This window comes from Ictalurus punctatus, chromosome 28 (genome assembly GCF_001660625.3).
Source record: "Ictalurus punctatus breed USDA103 chromosome 28, Coco_2.0, whole genome shotgun sequence".
Taxonomy (NCBI): Eukaryota; Metazoa; Chordata; class Actinopteri; order Siluriformes; family Ictaluridae; genus Ictalurus; species Ictalurus punctatus.
In genome coordinates, this window is record NC_030443.2 from 13,285,948 (window position 1) to 13,299,572 (window position 13,625).

Here is a 13,625-nt window from a genome sequence, read left to right on the forward strand (position 1 = left end):
AGAGTCTAATGTTATCGTCCAAAGTGTGGGCAGTGAGAAACATTTCATTAGTAAGGAAGAATAAAATGAATTGTAACATACAGTACTTAAGAATGAAGTCTTATGCCTTGTAAGCTCTCATCAGCAGTGCGAATAGGATTAGTTTACTCTAAAAATAAAAGTCAGAAACTGTGATAAGACAAAAAAGTTAGGATATCATCATGATATGAAACAGCATCGGTTAAAATTTTTTTTTAAAGCTCATGGGAAAACATTTTACAGATAATAATGACTACTAGAAAAAGAATTCATTAATCCATCCGTTTTCCATACCGCTTATCCTACATAGGTTCACAGGGAGCCTGGAACCTATTCCAGGGAACTCGGGGCACAAGGCGGGGGACACCCTGGATGGCGTGCCAACCCGTCGCAGGGCACGATTGCACACCCATTAACACACTATGGGCAATCTGGAAATGCCAGTCAGCCTATGATGCATGTGGACTGGTGGAGGAAACCGGAGTACCAGGAAGAAACCCCCGAAGCACGGGGAGAACATGCAAACTCCGCACACCCAGGGCGGACGCACCACCATACCCCCCCTTAAGAATTCATACACAACAGGATTCTTCCTCACTTTACACAATGTCCAGGTGAAAGCCACACCATTATTTGGACCCTGTGCCATCATTCAACAACAAACATTAGAAACAAACGCCCAAACCCAGACTTTAGATCAGAGTAAAAGCATTTTATATGACGTGTGGTTTTATACGATATAAAACCTAATGACAATAATAAGGATTCAACAATGAGCAGCAAATATCATATGCTGCACGTATGCATGTGTGTGACCGTGTGTGTATATGTTTTCTGTAGGGAAAACATGAGCCTTCACAAATGTTTGAGTGAATGAGGTGTGTGTGTGTGTGTGTGTGTGTGTGTGTTGGGATAGAAAGCCTCACAGCATCCCTTCAGACAGAATAATAAGATTTTTAAAAAATCCATCAAGTCAAACATATATACAAAAATGGGTTTGCAATCTGTCTATAACACATTGCAGGAAGGAAGATAAGTAGAATATAAAAATAGAAACAAATAGTATATGGATCAAAACAAGAAATGTACCAAATCTGTAGTTTTTTTGTTTAAAAAAATAATAATAATTAATGAGATGACTTTTACAAAGTGAGGAACTTGTCATTATGATTTGGTCAGTGTGGCTCATAAAGTAAACATGGATGTGTCTCAGTTCCAGTCTGACGGTCCATCACGTCGGTCTCATCCTAACACTATTACTGTTAGAGTGTAACGGACATTTGGGTTATATAGCAGGTCAGATCGACAACTTCCCTCAAACGTCCATTATAAGTGAGTTCGGAGTAAACGGTCGAAATTCTAAATTCCTCACTGTAGTAATTCACAAACATTGTGAACAGGTTGAAAAACACTTGCCCGTGTACATGATGTCTGTCTCACCTCGTGAGTGGGGCTGGCTTTGCGCGAGTTTGCGGCTGATTTCGGCGACAGGTGTGTGTTTTCAGACTTGGGAGGAGACGCACTGGACGTGGAGGCAGATTTCGGGTTTAGGCTGGGCAGCTCGCGGTGTTTGGTGCCTGGCGAGCGCCCGGAATGGGACAGACCCGCCGAGTATGGCGCCAAGCCGGCCCGAAGCACAGCAGACAAATCTGTCCAGAAGATGAAGAGACAGAACAATGAAGAAAGAAAAGAAACAGAGAGGGGTGAACAGGAGATTCCGAAAAAAAAAGGAAATGGGGTAGGTTGTTGCCACAGATTTTCACAGACTCACATGCTTTTGTGCAGAAAAGAAAATATATAAAGCTCAAACAGAATATTGGTGAATGATGGCTACAAAAATTGATCAGCATTTTAGCATAGAGTTACCAAAGCTGAATGATTTCAAATGTTTCTTTTTTCTTTTTAGGCTAAGTGGCATAAACCAAGCAGCGGAATATATAAATATACATAGTATCCAAATGCATATAAATATCAATGAGCCTATAATTGTATAACATTATATACTACCCACATGCATCACATAAACTACGGAAGGTGAAAACTGTGTTGCTTGTGTTGCGGGTGTCATTATTTTATTCTGAACCTCAAATGTTCAGATTCCTTATTTGCCTGCAGTAATATTTTCTTTTCACTCATATTTACAGGATCCATATAAAAACGGTCATCTCGGACACAGTTAAGCTTCAATTCCAAATCACTTCCTACTCACTAGACATGCTCCCTACATAGTGGATAACATAACAACTGAACCCGATCCACGTAGTTCGCTAAATATCCATTAGAACGCCGTTAGATATTCACCTGGCTGATACGCATGAAAAACGCCTGTGAACGCAAAAGTATCGGCACCCTCGGTGTCGTTTGAGTGTGCAACAGCGTTGGACTTCGTGCTCAATGATTATTTTAAAAGTACAACCAAAACAAAGTTCATTTGAAAATGTCAAGCATCACTAATCGAATATAGATGGTCAAACAGGTAGTCCAATACAGTACATGTGCCCTTCACTGGTTATAATCCTATTAAGGAGTGAATAGCTGTGACAAAATGATGTTCCTACATTAAAAGGTCACAGTTAAGGTGGTTAGTCATCTACTATGACAAAGTTTGTATGTGCGTGTGTGTGTGTGTGTGAGAGAGAGAGAGAGAGAGCATGAGAGAGATATTGCGCACAAGTATGAGAATGTGTGTAACGATGCATGTGAGCACAGATGTGTGCAAGAGATTGAAAGATGTGCGGCATAAGCCTATATCTGAACTCACACTTGTGTGAGAGGCTGCGAGTGTGGTAAGATGCAGGTCAAGACAAGTACGTAGTAAATGAAGGTCATCTTCTAACCAATTGTCTATCCTTCTCATTCACCAATTCATCCAATGTTTGAGTCTCTCATTCTCATCAATCTCATTGAAATGTTTCTTGAGAAACATTATTTCATTTGTGTTTAACTAATTAGCTATAAAAGCATTTACATTTCGACTAACTACAGTTTTTCATAGAAGAAAAAAAAAACAAATAACAAAAAAAAACTTGGCAGTACACACCCAATAATAATAACAAGCGACAATAGCAGCAGTCACTAAATGCCCATACAGGACAAACCACAAGCTACATGAGTGCACTGTCACTTGCTCGTGTGAACACAGAGCTGTGAAGACTGACTGTATACACTGAACACCAGCCCAAACACCAGCTTAATCCACACCCTGAACGCTCACTGTGACCATAGTATTAGTGCTTGCATCATTATTAGATTGGATGAATATTATCGATCTATCTATCTATCTATCTTCCCATCTTTTTTCATCTTCCTTTCTTCCTTCATATCTTTCTTTCTTCCTAGCTTTCTTTCTCCCTGTTTTTAATATCTTTCTTTCTTTTTCCTTCCTTCATATCTATCTTCCTTCCTTCCCATTTTTCTTTCTTCCTTCCTATCTTTCTTCCCATCTTTTTCCATCTTCCTTTCTATCTTCCTAACTTTCTTCCTTCCTATCTTTCTTCCCATCTTTTTCCATCTTCCTTTCTATCTTCCTAACTTTCTTTCTTCCTATCTTTCTTTCTCCCTCTTTTTCATATCTTTATTCCTTTTTCCTTCCTATCTATCTATCTATCTATCTATCTATCTATCTATCTATCTATCTATCTATCTATCTATCTATCTATCGTTCTCTTTCTTTCTTCCTATCTTCCTTTCTATCTTCCTAACTTTCTTTCTTCCTATCTTTCTTTCTCCCTCTTTTTCATATCTTTATTCCTTTTTCCTTCCTATCTATCTATCTATCTATCTATCTATCTATCTATCTATCTATCGTTCTCTTTCTTTCTTCCTATCTTCCTTTCTATCTTCCTATCGTTCTTTCTTCCTATCTTTCTTTCTTCCTTCCTATCTTTCTTTATATCTTTCTTCCTATCTTCGTTCGTTCCTTCCTTCCTTTCTTTTGTTCGTTCTTTCTTTCAAATATACAGGGTGTCCCAAAAGTCTCCATACATTATCAGGGGAAATTAATTTTTTTTTTTTAGCCAAATTGCTTGTAAAATGTTTCATACTTAGTTCATATCATATATATATATATATTTTCAGATAGACTTTAAGAATATCTTTGACAAAAGAAGAACTTATTGAAATCGTTCTCATGGCTGGATCAGGAAGCTGTCGCAAGGTTGCGGTGGGAGCCAAAGTTGGGAGGGATGACTCTGTGTGTCTTTACAAAGAAATGGCAACCATATAGAGGATTTTTTTGTAAATGAAGTTACATTTAGCTAAAAAGTGTTCATTTCCCCTATGTATGGAGACTTTTGGGACACCCTGTAGTATTTTCCTGGGCCTATGATGTTGTGTATTATATAACCAATCAGCAGTGATATCAGCATCACCCAGACAAAAAAAACAAACAAACATCCAGCTGGAATCTTTTATACTTTACTGATGGTTCCAATTTGTTTTTATACCAACATTTCTGCAGTCAATATATTATATATCTATTCATTTCTGACTGGTTTTGCCAAGTCTCTTGTATTGAATCTATTAAAGACGGATGCCAAGCTTTATTTTTAACATCGGCAGAGTGATCAATATTAAGAACATGATCATGTACTTTCAGCCACATGCTTAAATGTATGTGAGGAAAAAAACAGCAACAACATGGAAGCATGGATAGCAAAAGAACCAGTAAAGCATCAGTGGTAAGTCGAGACATATTCCCACATGCAGATGGATGCTTTCAGGGAAGGACAACATGCCCAACCCTAAAGCAAAGTCTACACCATTTACGAGAAAACAAATCATTTCTGAACTGGATGCTGAACGCATCAATGGATGCCGTGTTACGGACGTGAGGAAGAAGCAGTGAAAGCGTAACCCTAACCACAACAGAACCATGAATAAAAATAATAATCCACAATATTAATAATGCAGAACCAAACTACAAACGACATACAGATAATGCTAACAAGCAGGCAGCCAGTGAGTTCATTCTCATTAAAACACTGCGTCTGGGTCAGCCATGCAGGAGTTACAGCCTCCTGATGAAAGAAACATGGCCCTGAGTACCCTGCTCAGAGACGTCACAGAGGGCCTCGTTACCCTCCAGACTCCAGAAGGCGATGTCATCCCATGAGGCACTAGTGCCTGGAGAGCAGAAGAGTGGATGATGGATGAAAAAAAAAGGATAGACAGAAGAGTAGAGAATAAGGAAGAGAGAGAGAGAGAGAGAGAGAGAGAGAGAGAGAGAGAGAGAGAGAGCGAGAGAGAGACAGCAAGGCAGAATCCACTTGCAGGATAAATATGCACACAAAACGCAGATGAGTCGCAGGAGTCAACGAGTATCATAGCAATAACGTGCGAAAAGACAGAGAAAAATTTCTTAGAAAAATTCACGAGGTTTTAGACATCTGGCATTGAGTAGGCACTACATAAACATTTATTTATTTATTTATTGTTATTTTAATGCCATGCCACCATTAGTGGCTAGGCACTACATAAATAATAATAATCATCATCATCATCATCATCATATGATGGTTCTTCTCTTCTTCTTCTTATTATTAACTCTTTAATCCCATCATGTAACTAACATTTTGGTTGGATTTGTTATGCTCTGATGTTTTTGTCACTGAAAAGTAAGCTAAGCTAAATAAGTCAAATTTTAAGCGTCTTAAATGTACATGAACGATTTCATGTGGTATGGTCCCAAGACCAAATACAGTTATTTCCTGCTTAGAAAAATACACATCTGCATCAGATTACGAAGAAGGAAATAAGTAAAATATAAAACGTAAAAAAAGAAAGTAATATGGATATAACTAGCATATTTAGTACATTATGAAGTACAACACAATAATAAGGCCAAGCTTTTTCCACTTAATATTTGTGGATGTCACAGATGAGAAATGAGGACGCTGACATCTTTCTTTCCTCACTACTGCTCGTTGATGTATTCTCAATTCTGATTGGTCAGAAGGTGTTGATTATTTTCCTATAACAGCATGCCCTGTCATGTTATTCCCTACATAACTATATACCACATATACTGTATAAAGTATATACAGATAAAGGAAAGTATTTAAAAAAGTACTAAGTAAAGATGGGATTGCAGCTTTATATATCTTATACATGTTTATAGTAGTAATTATCTGAGACGGAGAAAAGATCATATCCAAGTGTACAGTAGTGTGATACTATGAGCAGCAGTGCAGTGTGTGAACTAGAGTAGATTAATGTCGTGTTACCGGTGTCTGTGGGCAGACTGAGGCCGTTAGGAAGTTGCGTGAGGCCGGAGCACAGCAGCCCAGGAGCCGATAGGTCGATCTTAGAGGCCTGCTGCCGGAATTTGTCCAGCTCTTGACTGAGAAGGCTGAACTGCTCGCTCTGATTACGGCACTTCTGCTCCAGCTCCCGTACCTTCGCCTATAGGTAAACACACACACACACACACACATACACACACACACACACACACACACAGCAGAGCAGGAAGAGTTATCCACTCAGATTATTATTGTTTGTTTGTTTGTATTGAGTATTATCCTTATTAAATATGAATTCAAAAGCTCTATGAATATACATGAGCAGGCAGTTGGGAAACATGGCCCTGCTGCTATTTCTGCTAGCTAACCACTAGTGACTAGCTTGCATTATTCTCAGCTCGACACGGTTGTTCTTTTAGTATCTGAGTCTTGAGCTGCGTTGTCATTTTACTCAGCCACTGTTCGTAGTAATCTGACAAAACACACTAACAAACCAAACTATTTTGCTTCATCACTAAAATCAGCTAGGGTAGTTAGCTAGCATGTTTGGCACACATGTTCTGTGGTTAAAAGTGTACAGGTGCCATGTTGTCCCCTAATCTGTGCTCCAAAGACACTATAAATTTGAGTTTAATGGGGAAAATGTGAAACAAATGTGAAAAATGTGTTCTACAAACCCACACATGACATTTTACATAAAGGGGAATGAGGCAGCCAAATCAAAATTTGAATTCAGGGGCGCATTCTTTTTCAATTATTCTTTAGTATAACCTCAAAAATATTTCTGAGTGAATATCAGGTGATCATTAGGGTGTAAGAATAATGAACTGGCAGAAAGGGGTTCATTTATGGTAAGTGATGGAACTAAAAACAGCTGTTGGTAAAAACAAATTCTCATGCAGTCAATTAATCAAAAACATTTCTCAGAGATACCGAGGAGAGAGGGGCAGAAAGGCGAAGCGGGAAATAGGGAGAGGTTTGCAGCCATTTTGCCTTTTTGCTGAGTTTGTATTGCGGAGACCTAGCAAGTGCGTATAACTCAGGCCGAGAGAAACTACAGCTAGTTTCACTTCCGGGACTGCGGTTCAGCTTCCTGGCAGACACTGAGCAAACAGGGCCTCATCACACATACACACACACGCTTTTACACACGGTTCTAAAAAAACAGCCAGTTTCCTGTAAAATATCACACCTAAGTACGTGTCACTAAAAATGAACATCATTATGAAGAAACTATTTCATTGTATAGAAGGAACACGTCTAATCTAGTCTAGTTTTAGTGTTCCATGGGTATTACATATTATACATAAATGTTCATATTTATCACAATAGCTAAAATGAAAATCGCAAATATTTTTGATCTGTACTAAAAATCAAGCTTATTTCTCACACTTGTGCAGCAAATTTAGTATAAAACCACTTTAGATCAAGAACATAGCTTTTTCTTATTATTTCCTTATGATTTCCACCTCAGTTATAAGCCTCAAGTGTATACAACTTTGTCACATATCTTTTCAGATGCATTTTATTCCTCTTACACCAATTGTCCAAAAACTGCATGTGATACTTTGAAATAAAAGCAGTTTTTTTTTTTTAGCAATTTGCCAACAATTACATCCATTTATTAATTAAAGAATGACACATTATACTTTTTATCCATTTATAGTTACATTTAATGTTGTAGTTACGTTTAACGTCTGTGACTCAAGTTAGTTCCTGATATCACACACCCTACAGCAGCTATGCTATGCTGTGCTATAACAGTTGTTTTCTCGCCAGCCTCTCTTTTTCTCTCTCGACGTTAAGACAAAAAGAATTAAATATATAAACGGTGTGTTGTCATGTTACTGAGAACCCAAACATTGTTAGGTCCTGTGTCCTGAAGACTTTTCCGTTTCTGTGCTGGGAAACTTGCTGTTACTTTCTGTTACAAAGTGCTGACACTGGCGACTCCATAAAAGTTCAACAAAAGTCCCCTTCCAGAACATTTCACCACAACACCAATTATAAGTTAGTTATAATCTTCGTTAAATAATAGCACATTTTTTTAATCCATTTATTACGCATCTTAGGTTATCCCTGCGTAAACGGTTACTATAGAAACGATATAATAAACCCATTAATATAAACCATGCATTATTTTCAGAGCTGCTGTTATAGAAAATGAATCAACAGCTTCTGACCAATCAGATTCAAGAGATCAATAGTACCGTGGTGTAAATATCAAAAAATGTATTACTTGGCTAATAACTTCAGCTAAACTCGCCGCAAGCAATGAACTGCAGATGCTAGTGTATTGCCTGAAGACACAAATGTACAGACAGTATATACAATCAAATAGGCATGACTAAGTAGCTGAGGTTTGGGAAGGCATTAGACAAGAATGACTGAACTGCTTAGTATCAATACCTGCATGCAGTCCAATGTGTTCTGCTTGGCACACATCAGACAGAGAGAGAGAGAGAGAGAGACAGAGACAGAGAGAGACAGCTTCAGAATACACATGCATGTATGTCAAGTCAAAGGTCAACCATAGGAAAAAAGTCTTATGGTTAGTAGACACTGCAATCAGATTCCAGCGGGGTTTTTTTTGTGTTTTTTTTTAAATGACCTGCTGAACAATAAGTTTATGTACAGTATCAACATCTCTCCAGAAGCCATATCACACAACTGTAATGATCTTTTTCAGTCAAATATTGATGATTGCTGGGGACGACCATGAGTCAATCTGATTGGTCTATTTAAAAAAAAGCCAGGCAAGTTTATAGAGAGACAGAGCCCTCTGGAGGGGAGAGATACTATACTCAGTCATTTAGTTTACAGCGAGAGAGAGAGAGAGAGAGAGAGAGAGAGAGAGAGAGAGAGAGAGAGAGAGAATGATGGAGAACGTTTACCAGCTCTCTCAGCAATACAAACTGGATCAACCCCTACAAATGACACAAACCTTATTTAGACAATTAACAATAATAGTTCACGTCACACATAACATTCCTACATGTAGCATACATCACATAATGTACATACCTACATACATACATACATACATACATACAGTGTTTCTCCTAGAAAGAAAAAAAGACTCGGTGGGATTGGTTGTACTAATATGAAAAAAGTGGCTCATGCAATGTGTAACTAAAGTAACGGTTCACGCGCTTCGGCTGTGAATCCGATTACACCGGCTAGCTAACTAAATCTAAGCATGTGATATTCCCTTAAGGATTAGCTACACTTATACTAAATTACACTTACTCATAAAAAAAACTAATCTCACAACCATTACTCTTATAGTTATTTAGCCTACATGTTTTACTTTTCATATAGAACTTATAGAACATAACATCATGACAATTGTTAAGGTCACAGCGTTGCGATGTATGGGTGTGATGTAGGGGTGCGATGTATTTCACAGACATTATCAAATGAAGAACGAATCTCTGTACTTTGTTCTAAAAAATAATTTGACATTTCTGCAACAGATGTTATTTTGTGCACCAAATTCAGAAGGAATTATTCATTTTGTGCAATAAATTGATGACAACACCTTCCATTTTGTGGAAAAAAGGGTAAAAAAAAAAAATACTTCTCATTTTGTTAGAGAAAGAAACCTAAGGTTGCTTAGGCTTTGGTACATTTTTACAGTGTTCAGTAAAGGAGGGTGTTTGTCGGGGGTGAAGCGACCAGAAGGCCAAGGTGAACTTTCAACATAATACTACAGGAACCATGCTTCACTGTTTTGTCTCCACCAATTGTAGAGCTTTGTGAACCTTCTTCCAAATGTTTGCCGAGTTTCTAAACTAAAGATGCCTTTCGACAAACTCCATAAAGCCACTCCTCCATAAAGCCAGACTTTCTTTTTTTTTTTTTTGAGTATCTGGACTATGATTGTCCTGTGAACATCTCATCATTTGAGCTCATTACCAACATCTTCTGAGCTGTGGATCTCTTCAGCTACAACAGCTACCTCTGGACTCCTGGTTGCTCCTCTTACCTGGTCACTGACGTTTTACACAACTAACATGCATTTATCTTTAGTAACCACTTTATCCAGATCAGTGTCACAAACTAAACAGCCTACCCCGGGAACACTGGACACAAGGCAGGAATTGTTACCACAAACTTAATCCTGTGATAATTCCTTTTCATTTTTAAACACAAAAAAAAAAAAAAATGTGTTGTCTTCACATGAAACTTCATTGAGGCTTTTTATTTCTATAGACACTGCAAAGCCAGTGTTTAAATTAACAGCTATCTAGAAATCTGCTAATTCATGAGCCTTTCTTTCCTCCACTATACTGTACTCGGTGCCATGTGAGTTTTGTGTAATTGTAGCGGAAACACTGTGTACAACACAGATTAAACAACACATTTATTTGAACATCGACTGCAACAGCACAGACACAGAGTTAGAGTTAGACACAGAGTTAGCAATACTGACAGATGGGTCACAGTACAAGCAATCGATTATGCAGTTAAACTGCAATATCTGCAAGAAAAGCCTTTCGGGTGTGAAATCAAGGGTAGAAGAGGAGAGAGAACACGTCACTAAATCTTAACTCTCTATTTATACTCTGTCTGCTGTAACAGGGGGGATAGTGAGAATGCTAAATGGATACTTTATCCATCAGTGGCGTTAATAATACACCATAATACACCGAAGCGGACGTAGAAAGATTACTCAAATAGACACACATTTTGACAGCTAATCCTTGAGATCTGGAAAAAGCAGGGGTTTGATTATAAATTCTCACCTCCAGCATTTGCACAACTCCTTCATGTTCCCTCTTGGCAAATAACTGAGCCTGATGGAAGACGGAGCACACAGTTACAATAAAGCATAACATCTAAAGAATACAGTGATGTGAGGAACAATATGACGTGTAAGGATGTCAGAACTGTCCAGGCAGATGAATAGGAAAGAGCTATTTTCATACAGACAGCTTAAACCTGATTCTTTTGGCCGTTTGACATGAATTTCACTAATTGTATGTGGATCAGTTCTGTTTTCTTGTCTCAGTTTGTCCAGTCAAATCAAATTTCATGTTGTTTTTTTTTGTGTGTGTGACAAGAACAACAAAATCCAGCATGTAGAGGAAATAAGCTCAGAAACAACATAAATGGTTCTGTCATCTTTTTTTTATTTTTTATTTTTTACTTTATTTGTGTTGCTGGTGTCTGAACTAAATACAGTCGGAAACATGAGAGTAAAGCTAACTGCAGTCTCAACAAGCGAATCGGATTTGGTCACCTGTAATGTGCAATGCGGACATCCAGCCTACAGACTGCTGGATCAAAGAAATGAATCAGATTTGCCCTGCTGTGTGAAAAAAATTATTATTATTATTATTTTTTAAATGCAGTGCGGTGTGTAATAGTTAGCGACAGACCCGCTGAAGTCGTTTGATTTCATCCTGTTTGAACTTGAGGATAGCCAGTGCCTGCTCATGTTCCAGTTCCAGCTGCTGCCTGCGCTCTGCGACCTCTCGCATATGCTGCACACACACACACACACACAATCAATGCTGAAGAGTAATAAAGAGTAACTAAAAGGCTATATATATATATATATATATATATATATATATATATATATATATATATATATATATATATATATATATATATATATATATATATATATATATATATATATATATGGCAGTAGTGGCTCAGTGGTTAAAGGCTCTGGGTTACTGATCAGAAGGTCAGGAGGTCAAGCCAGCACTGTCAAGCTACCACTGTTGTGCCCTTGGACAAGGCCCTAAACCCTCAATTGCTCAGTTGTATAAATGAGATAAATGTAAGTCGCTCTGGATAAAGGCATCTGCCAAATGTCGTAAAAGTGTAAAATATAAAATATACTGTATGTATACTGTATTATATATTATATAGTTTTGATCTATTGGGCTTGCAGTTGCACTTTAATCAAAGCATGCAAAGCAAATAGCTGAAGAGTTGAGAGTTGGGCCCAACAGTGGTTATGTTTAACTGCAAACACTCACTCGGATAGCAGATGTACATATACCCAATACTCTTTTAGGGGTGTTTTCACACCTGGCTCGTTTGGACCATTTGTTTCGGAACCTCTTTTGGTTTGGTTTGTTTAGACATATATGCTAAACACAGCAGTCGCGCCCGGATCTGCACCGAAACAACGGGTCCGACACCACCTGAACGAGATGGTCTCAGTCTCGTTGCAAACGAACTCTGGAGCGGATCGTTTGTGGTGAGAAAGCAATCTGACTCAATGGACATAAGAACCTACCCGTAGTGCAACGCATGATGGAAACTGTGCTGCGTAAAAAGCGTGATTGTTTAGCAAATGGCTCGCAACGCGAACCGCACTTTAACTCAGACCAAAGATGAGGTAAAATGCCTCATTGATATTTGGTCTGACGGACATGTTTCAAAAACAAAAAAGGTTTACGAGATGTTTAGCGAACGTCTCAAGGAATCACTCTGTGGAACAAATGAATTACATAAATTATATCAACTCCAGCTAAAAAGAAAGCCACAACAAGCACGCGGAGCTGCTGTCCATCCATCCTGGTGGATGACCGCTACGTGCAGAACCGCGGAACATAAGCAGACGCACTCTGACCAATGAGAGGACAGTTTACGCACATGTGACTTGCATAAATATATTTTGGTATGCGTTTAATGTTGCCTTGTGAGAGCAAACTGAGTCATGTAGAAAACGCAACACTGGAACAATTTAAGTCCCCGTTTCAGAACAAAGCACAGATCTACAGGTCTGAAAACATCTTTAGTTCGAATGAAAACATCTTTAGTTCATGTCATTTCTGAACATAAACCAAATTACAGCACATTTCTGGAGGCAAGAAGGCAAGCAGGCAGTTTGGCACGTTATCTACGTTTGCAATAACGTTGCTTGTGTTGTAAATGCTTTTCAGAAAAGTGATCCAAATGTTTTATTGACTCCCATGTTATTCTGCTTTGAAATATTAATCTTATGTCCTTTACAACCATATAATGTTATCATGAGTTTAATATAGTTAAAAAAAAAATGTAGCATGTATGCTGCCAGGTTTTCACACCCAATATGTGTGGTGATAAAGCAAAAAAACGAATGGACTACTAATTAATCTTCGATTTATCAGATTATTAAATAGATCATCATTCGAATCAAGCAGAAATCTCATTCAGACTGGCTTGCTCTACTGGATTACTTCAACCCGATTTAGATTTAAACATTACGAGATTTATTCCACGTGACCTCGCAGAATATTATTAATATTTGTATTAAAAGTTTATTAGGCTGTATATGTAAATGTAGGTAGTGCGAGTCTGCCTAGAATTGGTTTCGACCTCACAACTATCTGTTCTTACCTGCCAACCACTGAGATT

At 38.1% G+C, this 13,625-nt stretch overlaps 1 protein-coding gene across 9 annotated transcripts in view; it reads right to left on the reverse strand.

The window, feature by feature from the left end:
• The window catches only part of LOC108260062 (RIMS-binding protein 2), a 141,093-nt gene that overhangs the window by 26,139 nt on the left and 101,329 nt on the right, over positions 1 to 13,625 (reverse strand). For 7 of the 9 annotated variants that reach the window (XM_053676841.1, XM_053676842.1, XM_053676846.1 and 4 more), the window contains exons 11-16: positions 11,645 to 11,749; positions 11,009 to 11,059; positions 9,155 to 9,187; positions 6,243 to 6,420; positions 5,065 to 5,142; positions 1,459 to 1,667 (exon numbers count right to left, since the gene is read on the reverse strand). In XM_053676841.1, coding sequence (XP_053532816.1) covers positions 1,459 to 1,667; positions 5,065 to 5,142; positions 6,243 to 6,420; positions 9,155 to 9,187; positions 11,009 to 11,059; positions 11,645 to 11,749 — 654 coding nt within the window. The remainder of the gene's footprint in view (positions 1 to 1,458; positions 1,668 to 5,064; positions 5,143 to 6,242; positions 6,421 to 9,154; positions 9,188 to 11,008; positions 11,060 to 11,644; positions 11,750 to 13,625) is intronic. The other 2 variants (XM_053676843.1, XM_053676845.1) reach the window with 2 other exon arrangements.